This window comes from Antechinus flavipes, chromosome 3 (genome assembly GCF_016432865.1).
Source record: "Antechinus flavipes isolate AdamAnt ecotype Samford, QLD, Australia chromosome 3, AdamAnt_v2, whole genome shotgun sequence".
NCBI lineage: Eukaryota > Metazoa > Chordata > Mammalia > Dasyuromorphia > Dasyuridae > Antechinus > Antechinus flavipes.
Window position 1 is genome coordinate 169010463 of NC_067400.1, and position 10776 is coordinate 169021238.

Below are 10776 nucleotides of genomic sequence, written 5' to 3' on the forward strand. Positions count from 1 at the left end.
GGTTTTGTAGTAAGCTCATGCATCAGACTGAACATGTATTGGGAGCTTCTTCCAGATAAAACCTATTCTTTCACTTCCATATGAGTAACATACAACTTTAATGTGGAATCACAAGAGCCAAGGGACTGATCTATTTAAAGAAGCTTTTTACAAGCCAGTTAAATGATGTGCTATATTATTTGTGCTCCAAAATGATGCTAATAAGACTTAATCCAAAGCACAAATTGGAGTTAACTAGGGTAATGTGGGATGTTCTTTTTGGGACCCAAACATTCTGGGTTTTCGATTTTTTTTTCTTTTTTTTCTTTAGCTAAAACAATGTTCAATATTTGGAAAGCAGCAGATGCTTAAAACCCAGGCCACTTCCTTTCCATAATGAAGTTACGGTTATGCTTTCCATTTACTGGATGCTATTCTCCTTAGTGCTTTAGTTGATTTCTAGAACTAATTTAACTGTTCAAAGTAATATTAACTGCTATGGCAATATAACCAAATACTGTTTGAGTCTGAAATCAGCTCCCAGGGGAAATAGATGTTCTCTTTCCCTGCAAATCATTTTGAATTTTGGACAGATGGGCAACTTGTAATGGCTGGCACATATCATAGACATAGAAAATGCTGTTAGATTACAGTGCACATTTTTAAACAGAAGTTTACTTAGTCATTTTGCCAAATAGAAATGTTTTTCTCCCCCCTAGGGTGATGGTTAAGGGGACTTTTAGTAGCATAGGAACAATAACAACAATAACAAGACCCCAACTCACTTCTTTAATGTATTCAGTATTGGGGCAGGAAGACTACATTTTTGTTTTTATTTTTATTTTTGTATTTTTAGTTCTTATAATTCTTATACAAAATTAATGTTAATTTTCTCTACATCAGCCTGGTTTTATTATATGGTTTATGTGTAGAAACACCTTTTTTAATGGCCAATCCATTTGCAGGAGAAGCCTGGGTAGCAGACTCTTGGTTGAAGGATTTGCTAATATACCCTCAAATTCTTTTCTTTAATGTTTCTTTTATTCAAGGTTGGGAACCAACCTTTGTGCTGTATAAGTCATAATATGCAGTGACAGGGTATCATGAATTCACAGCATGCGTAATTCCATGTTATGAAAACCTTTCACCAAATTTTTAAATTGACTGGTTTGAAATGAGCATTGATTGTATCATGCCTTAATCAAAACTTGCATAAGAACTTGAAATCATAAGAATATATAAAATTAGCATAGAGTATCAAAGAGAAAGGAAGCAGAATATAAGGTTTTGAACTGCTCTTATCATCCAATCCAGGTTTATACTACACCATTTGGTAAGTGACATGTTCAAGTGTTTGTTTTCCAATTTTTATACGGAACCATAGAATCATAAAATTGTAGAGTTGGAATAGACTGAGGTCTTTTAATCCAACCTTAATCCAATCCTTACATGAATCCTTTAGGCTACCTTCCCAATGTTGAGTGCTATGTGTTCTAAGATATGATGACTGTTTTATTTTAGGATTGTGGCCCTTACTGATGAGTAGAGAAAAATCATTCAAAATAGAATTTATCTGTTCAGAAAAAAATATTTTATTTTAGGTTCAACCAATATCAAACAAATAATATCCTCCTCTGCTATAAATGACATGTATTTAATGTTTTAAGGTTTGTGAAAGCGCTTTCCTCACAATAACTGTGAGAAAGATAGTCTGAGGTAACTGTCTTATTTTAGGGGAAGCTTAATTGCATGTTGAAGAGTCAGAGGAAAGCTGTAGCATTTGGGAGAGGATTAAAGTCAAGGGAACAACTTGCTTAAGGGCAAATAGTGACAATAGAGATAAGGAAGGAAGTCATTCACCCTGTCAGTGAAGGGATCATTACATGAACTCTAGGTCAGGGATTCTTAAACCTTTTCCACTCATGACTCCTTTTCACCAGAGAAATTTTTATATGATCCTGTCTCCAATCTGAGTTGAGGTATTTCTGGAAATCTTGGTGTGTGCACGAGGCAAAGAGGGCATGTTGAATGCTCAGAACCAAGGTTGCAGTAAAATTGCATGATGCAACATGGGCAAGCACTTCCAGAAACACCTTGAATTCATTACATTTTTGATTTTGAATTAATTTGGGTCATTTAATTCAGAAATCTTTTACCATTGCCTAATTTTTTTGTGAATCCCACCTTCAGTTACTGATTGTGAGATTGTGACCCATAACTTAAGAAGCTTTGCTGTAGGCCACTATTGGCTAAGGTCTTTAATCTTTCATCTTTATTTGACTTAAAGGTTTGAATAATTACTGAAAGTCAATGGAAAAAAGTAAGTTTTCCAAAGATATTTAATTGAGAAGGTGAAAAACAATATCCTGAGCCCTTAAAAGAGTACAGTGAATGAACAGACTCAGGATAAGCAAAGCAGTTAAAAATTTTAATACATTCCTGCAAAAAAGCAGGTGTGAAAACTCCAGATGAGCTCCTACACTTCACAGATATCAGAGCCAGTAGTTATATTCTATATTCCCTCCTCGTCTTCTTTCTCCTCTCCTCAGTTTCCATTGGAGGAGACCCTTCAGAAGTATAGCATTTCATTACATTATATTCCTATATACACCCCTTGATATGTTTTCATATTCTCCCCTTCCTCTTGCCACATCATCACATATTCAAAAATGCATTTGGTTCCTCCTTAAGGAAGAAGTTAATATACATGAGGCTTTTTAAGCATGCTCAATTGAAAATTTAGCTTGGCTGGAATATGCACCCACATCATTTGTAGTTAACCAGGATTTGTGGTTATTTCTGTTGACTTAAGACATGCTTTTCTTACCATGGCATCTAATTAAATTTGGCTCAATGTTATAACTGGTCAAGATTTACTTGGAGATTTTCAACTGTGAAAACAAAATTATATAAATATATTTTTCTTTTCACAAGAAGGTTAAAACTAGCCAATAATAATTATAATAACCAGAGTTTGCATAGAATTTTAAGGTTTATAAATTGCTATATGTGAGTTATTGCATTTAATAGTACCCAGTGAGGTAGGTATTATTCCCATTGTACAACCTACAGGTTGAGAGGTTCAGTTATTTGCCCCAGAAACACATAGCTAATAAGTGTCTGAGTTAGAATTGGAACTCACACCTTCCTATCTCCAAGTTCATTTCTACACTACTTAGGTCAGATGAGAACCAAAATAATAGCATTACAGAAAACATTGTGGGAATTGGAATGACAATGTGAGACACTAAGATACCCTGTTCTGTTTGAAGATTGATTTTCCTATTTGGGATGGTGATAAATTGAAATTATTTTCCAGCTTATGTTCAAGGATTTACTGCCTCGATAATCATCATCATGGGACTCTTCATTATCTATGTAACATACAGGTCAGTTTGTTTTTAAAGCATTTTTAGGATTTGTAAAGCATATATTTAGGATTTGTAATATAACGAAATGATTGGGAGTGATGACTTCCCCTCTGACTCAGTGATCTTATGATTCCCCTGCCTTCTATAACTCCATTTCTCCTACTGACCCACCCTCTCCTTCCCACAATACTTTGGATTTTACAATGTGGAAGGAGCAGCTCACTGCCACAATCCTTGTTTCAGCCACTTTTCTTAACTTTTGCAGGAATTTTGCTATTGCTCAGCTCACTGTCCAGGCTAGTTCTCTTCAAAACCTCAATTCCCATTCAGTCTTATTGTCCAAGCTCTGCTAATAGTCCATTTGCAAACAACTAAGTGCTTTTGTCCAATGCTGCTTGGCACCTAATGCCCTCTTAGTGACTGTGGCTCCAGCTTGTCACAGCCCTCGCCAGCATCTGGCTGCCTGACCTTGCCTTTGGTCTGCTACCTTTCCTCCTCTTTCAGATCTCATTCTAACAGCTGAATTTTTTTTTTCTCTCTTAATGAACCTAATTGTTAGATGGAATAGGATGGCAATGAAGACAGAATGGCAAGAGAAGGGGAGGGATTAGTGATGCTGATGATGCTTCAGAATATTCACTCATGAGTCATGGAATTATGAACCTGAAGAAGTGCTGGACCAAAATGGAAGAAATCTCCCAAATTCAACAGTACCATTTTTTGCTCAGCACTAAATCTCTTACTCAACTACTTATTGAGGCAATAAATATTCACTAAACACCTGCTCTTTGTAAGGCACATTGTTTATCATGTGCAATATGATATTCAGGGAGGTCATTTTGTTACTGAAAGGAGTTCAGGGTTTTTTGGCCAGATACAGACCCCTTGAATGGGCTGCATTTACATTTTGGTCTGATTGCACTGTTATGTCCAAATAATTGTCAGCTCTTGCTCAGTTGAGAAGGAAGAATGTCTTAAAACCTATACCAAGCATCCTATCTTGTCTTGTCATATTCCTAAACATTTGTTCTTAGTGATATCAGAAATGAGGTAGTATGGTGAAAAGAAAACTGGATTATTAAGGGCATTTGAATTCCAGCCCCAATTCTGCCATTAATTAGTTTATCTTAATCTCTTACTGCCATGTTTTCGATGTCTGTGGAATGAGATGATTGGATGATTGGATGTAAATGAATTCTATGGATTGGACTCCAAGCCTATGTAGTGCTATGATTCCAAACCTTGCTAGCATAAGTAATTTCAGCTAACTGGTCTACTATCCCTGGTCCTTGCATTTCCCTATTCTGGAGTGTAAGAGGATAAGAGCTATGAGAAGGCAAGTAGTATGCAATTTTGTTTTCCCAAGAAGCCATGTGTCTAGATTTCTATTGTTGCATAACTGTTCTAAATTGTAATAAATTCACAATTAGTTGTCATAGCATTTTAAAACTGTACCAAATCTTTAGTTCAATCTCATTTAATAGAATAATAAAAAGAAGCCAAGGGATGTTATGGGATTTATGCAAGAACTGTTTTTTGTCATTGGACCCTAGTTCCTATGTCGAGTATAAAGTAAGCATTTAATAAATGCATGTTACGTTCTACAGAATGTAAGCTCTCTGAACTCAGGTATTGTTTTATTAATGGTTTTATATTGTAACAGTGCCTGGCTCAGCGTAGCACTTAATTCTTTTGGGACAGGGGGATTAATCTGATCATTTGTTAAATTTAATTGAATAAAATTTGTAGCAAAATTGAAACTGGAAGCCAGTTCTTTTGATTCTTAATCTGGTGACCTTTCCATTGTATCTTGCTGTTGGCATTACTCTGATGGTTTAAAGATTCTAATGAGAAAAAAAGGTCATTTTATTTATTTATTGGTACAAAAAATTCTACATCACAGAGTTAATGTCTCATTATTTAATGATTAAGTGAGGGGATGTATTGGTGACCCAAGATTATTGATATCTGATTTCTATAATTGAAATTCAAATACTCTTTAGTTTAATACTATTTTTATCAGTGTTGTACAGGGAAGAAATAAAAAAACAACTCAAAAGTATGGATCACATCAAAAGAAGAACACATTGAGGCCTGAGATTATCCCAGTGAATCGTGAGGTATCTGATGAAGAAGGTACTAAATTACTTTATATAGAGTTCTAGAATCTCAGTTCTGAAAGGTCCCTACCTTCTGAAAGGTAATATAGCTCAAATCCCCTCCCAAAACACGAATCTTTATTACAATATTGCCTATGGGTGGTAGACACCACGATCAGAAATGAAATAGATGAAAGAACAGTTCAATAGATTTATGTTTGTTTTCTGTTTGTTAGTTTAGCTAATTTAATTGGTACCTCCCTCTCCTAAATTCATAGTTTTTTTATTTTAAAAGGTAAATGCTACTCTCAACTTTTATATATTTCTCTTCTATCCCTTGCTGTAAAACCCTTTTTGATGCCATAATTATATATATGTGTGTGTGTGTGTGTGTGTATATCTAATTGAACCAAGAGAAGGAAAAAACTGACAAGTACTAGTGAGACCAAATCATGAGATGGCTGAAGAAGGTACTAAAGTCAACCACATATAAATCATAGAGACCTAGAATTTCAATGTTCATAAGGTCCTTACTGACTGTATCGCTCAAGTCCCTCTCCAATGCTTGAAACTCCTTTACATTTTTTCTCTGAGTTGAAATTTTGATCAGAAATGAAATAGTAGGTAGAAAAACAAAGCAACAAATACTAGTTTTGTACAATTCCTTCTCACATTTCCTTTTAACAGAAATTGACCCTTTCCTTCCAGTGTTACTGTTTAAAAAAAAAAACAACTCTCCTTGGTTTTAAGAAAGTCTTAAAGACTTTCTTGCTGGATTTATTAGTGTGGTTGACAAGTACAATGAATGCTGTGGAGTAATTAAGTATTCTTCATTTGACTTTGAGTAAATGGGTTTTTCATACCTATTTAAGAATTATTTGAAGGCCTTGAAAGCATTTTTTGCTCGTTTAACCCCAGTGACTTGTCAAAGAGACAAACACCATGAGGAAAACAAACCCTTCATCTTTCCTCTTCCATGGTTTTTTTTTTTTTAAATGAACATGAAAACACACAAATGACTTAACATTCATTATATGTAGCTTAAGTTCAAATGAAAACTTCATTGACAAAGACCTGAAAACTTTCTTATGCTCAGGAACTTTTAAGTAAAGCTAATTCTTCTATTAGCAAAATATATTGAATAATACTTTTGAGGGATACTGGGCTTAAATGGAATTCCAGAAATGTCTGTGATTGGTGCATACAAAACACTTTTAAGAAAGGAATTTTGACGACTTTCACTAATTTAATAGTATCTCTATAGGAGAATATATTTTCTTAGGAGTGTATGGCACTTATGTATTTCATCTGGCATAATTTTCTTTTGTATCCTTATATCTTAGAAATAATAATGACTGACATTTATTTAAAACTTTAAGGTTTGCAAATCCTTTTATAGTGTTATCTCATTTGATTCTATGTTTTTGTCATCACATGAGCCGGTTAAACATGTGGGGAACAGTTTCTTATAGTGATTGGGAAATTTCACCTTTACTGTTACTTCAGGATTCAAAATCTCATTATCTCTGCCCCCATCTACTAAAAATGCTTTCCTCCCCCTAGCTGTTGACTTCTTGTGCTAAGAAAGGTAAAATATTTTAATTAATAGCAATAGAGGATAATGGCAATAGTACCAGTATGGTAGCAGAAGATTTCTCTACTGTTCTCTGGAGCGAAAATCATGTAGTTCCATGGCTTAGCATAAACCTTCTTTTCTTGATGTTACTGTGGTAATTCCTGGCATTTTCTAGGGAAGCTATTGACCATACCACCCTCTCATCCTGTATGCTGCTTTTGACTCTGGGTTTTAACTTTACCATTATCAATGGATTAGCAGTAGATGACTTCTAAAATTACCTGTTTTAAACTCTGCTTCTGGACCTGCCAGGAGAGGGAGGAGGAGACTCTTTATGATTACAATCAAAGGTTGGTGGAGGAATGGTGGATAGGAATCACTTACATTCTGTGGATGGATATTCATGACCTTGGCTCCTTCCTCTCTGTCTCTACTTCCTAATTTGATCTTGCCTCTGGAATTTCCAGTGTCCTTAACTACTTAACAAATAGCACCTTACAGACCTTGTTCTAGCATCTTTACCCCCATCCCCTATCCCATTTATAGCTCTGCACCAATTTCATTGTCAGAGCATGCATCAATAAAATGAATGTTATTATAAAGGTACCCACTTGAAAACATTTTGTCTAATGAAGAAGGTTTGAAACTGCCAAGTGCCCCATGTTTCCTAGAATGCACAGAGATACACATATAGCTGGATTCCTCAATGATCTACTTTTCCCCAAGATCAGTTTATTCTGCCTTTGTCTCTGTCTCTCAGAAGAGGTCCTCATCTTCCCTGCTAGCAAAATGTTCCTAGTTATACTAGACCTTAATTAAATGAGACTTTCACTGGGGTGCTCAGATGAGTTGAGATCCTCTTTCTTAAATACTTCATGTTCGGGAATGACACTTTCGTGTATATTTTTAGTGTATTTTTATTAGTGTATATTTGTACTTCAGGTGACATCCTTCCCCCTTCTTCCACCCAGCTCCCAAATCCTTCACACTTATAATCTCTAGAATCTTATTTACATCTTAAAGGGACTTCAGGAGCTCAAATTTGGGGAGGATACTCTGCTTTTTTTTTTAGTAGGATTAGTCTGATTTCCAGTGTAACTGCACACTTTTGACATTCTTCTTGTTGCTTTTCTAAAACAGCCTTTGTAACATAGCCATTGCCCCAAAGTACAGGTTTTTTCAGGAACCCTAGAAACGGAGGACTCTGATTTATTCTTCTTAATTACCAACCTCTAACTTATTGCAACCAGTGCTACTGTTTCCATAGCCAAGCCCTCAGCCAGCCAGCTTCTATCATCAAGACAGCCTTCACTGGCCCTCTAGACAGATTCTGCAGCCTCTTTAGCCAACCTAATATAATACCTTTCTTTTTTTTTTATCTCCAGTCAACCATGAAATGCTTGACTTGCAGATCATGATTCCCATCAAATAGCTCTGTCCCAGTTAATTAATCATGACCCTTTGGGATACCGAGTCAGAAGCATTCCCAATATAATCTTGGTGTTTTAAGCAAAGGCATTCTTAGGTTCAAGTCTTACTATTGACACTAAGTGATCCTGGGAAAAAAATACAAACTCTCTAAATACAATTTCCTTTCCTATAAAAAGGGAATTATATTTATAATGTCCCCTTCTAGAGGCCGCTAGGTTGTTGAATGGGTGAAGTGCTGTCTGGAGTTAGGGAGACCTATTTTCAAATCTGGTCTTATAGATATTTACTAGCTGTATGACCCTGGACAATGCACTTAACTCTTATCTGTAAGGTACTTTGCAAACTTTAAATCACTAAATAAAAAAGGTTTTTTACTACAGCTATTTTTACATCTATTCTACAGCTTAATGGACCAAAATCTTTGTTAATATAGGGACAATAAACATGTTCTGACATTTCTCCTGTGCCCTAAATACTTGAGTCTATCACATATTCACAGGGAAACTTTTACAAATTGTTATACAGATAGCAGTGATTGAAAGAAATGAGACTGAAAGAAATTGAGAGAAATGAAAGAAATTAGTTGGCTTAATGATTCTAATTAAAAAGCAGTCACCACCTAAATCTTTTGTCACCATTGCCCTAGCTCATATAGGATTATGTCTCAGTGGGGGAGGATAATAGATAAGGAAAAAAGAACTTAATCAGATTTCACACACACACACACACACACACACACACACACACACACACACAAATAGTGATATTCCAGGTTTGTACTAAGATGCATCAGGTTTCTCAATAGCCCTGCTCATATAATTACTTGGTTAATGAAATATTTGCCTATCTGTTGGCATATAGAGATATTTCTTAGACTTTGTGATATCTTGGTTTGTTGATTATTGTGATTGAAAATTGCCTTTGCTTCTTTTTTGTCATCATCTAGTTATGCCGATTAATGAAGAAGGGTTGGAATAAAGAAACATGATAAAATCAAGGAGGACATATCCAATAGCGATGGTTAAGGAACAATTTCTTGGGCAGCTCAGATTCCGTTATTTTATATGATGAAGCTTCCATTTCATCTGGAAAAAGAATACAAATAATATTTTTCAAAGTGCTTTCTGTGTTGCATTTTCTTATTCAATTCTATGTATTTATTTGTGGCAGGAGGGAATAAAGAAAGGGAGAGGGGGAGAGATGGAGAAGGAGAAAGAGAGGGAGAAGAAGAGAGAGAAATGGGGAAAGGAAAAGGGAAAGGGAGGAAAGGGAAAGGGAGAAAGAGGGAGGCAAAAAGGGAGAGAGAAACAGAGAGGGAAAGGGAGGGAGAGAAAGAGAAATGAAAAAATATCAAGTGCTTATTGTGTGTCTGGGACTGTGTGTAACAAATGAAAAGTCTGAGAGATAATTTCTGGATTATTGATAATGAATTTATTAATTATGGCTAACTAATAGTTAATAGATTGAGGTCAGTGGTTTTCTGATAAACTAAAGACCCCATTCCCCCTGAACATTGAATGCTTAATAAGCCTTTGGAAAAGGGGGGTGTACCTGAGACTGAAAATCAACTCTAATTAGTTAACAATAAATGAGGGGGTAGACATATTAATGAGGACATGGTCAAAAAGTCTTCAGCTCTTGCTGACAATATGGCCTGATCATGAATCTCAGCTATTTCCAGTAATCTGGACAAAACAATCCATCTCTATCTGGACTGCTTTGGTTGGTTTTAAGAGGACCATGATATCAGGAAGGTGATGTCATAACTTGCAAATATATTGAATACAAGTGAGGGAGGGCTGTGCAAAATAAGCAGCCTCACTTTCTCTTCTGGAGCCATCTGGATCTAGTGGCAAGACATAGGTCAGGACTACTGGAGATGGCCTCCAATGCAGTGGGAGACCTTGGTAGTGGTCTTACATCCAATCCACCTTCCATTGCATTTGGGTCACCTTTAGTAATACTAATTTCTTTTTTTGCCAGTGGTCCCAGAAAGTTCTGTAGAAGAAAGTGAGATTAGAAACTGCATAATCTTCCCTCACTTAGATCCAGTCTGCTTGCACATCATGTCATCACCTTCCTGATGGTATGATTTTCTTCAAGAATGAAAGACAACAATCCTGGTTGGTTTTCTACTTTATAAGTTGGTCACTCTAAATTGTAAATGAAAGATCTATGCATGTAAAGGTGAAAATTTGTTGTTTTTCATAATGGCAAGATCTTTCCTAGATTGAATTCTGTTTGTAATGTCTTCTAGTATGATGGGGAATCACCCAAGAGCAAGAAGCATATAACTAGAGAATGTGGTCAATCATCCATC

The 10776-nt window shown here is 35.7% G+C and overlaps 1 protein-coding gene across 2 annotated transcripts in view; it reads left to right on the forward strand.

The window, feature by feature from the left end:
• TEX29 (testis expressed 29) overlaps positions 1–10278 on the forward strand; it is a 41181-nt gene extending 30903 nt beyond the window's left edge. For both annotated transcript variants that reach the window (XR_007951747.1, XM_051984214.1), the window contains 3 exons: positions 3299–3368; positions 5374–5486; positions 9403–10278. Coding sequence is in view for 1 of the 2 variants with exons in the window: in XM_051984214.1 (XP_051840174.1) it covers positions 3299–3368; positions 5374–5486; positions 9403–9434 (215 nt within the window). In the remaining variant the exon portion in view is untranslated. The remainder of the gene's footprint in view (positions 1–3298; positions 3369–5373; positions 5487–9402) is intronic.
• The last annotated feature ends 498 nt before the right edge of the window (positions 10279–10776 follow it).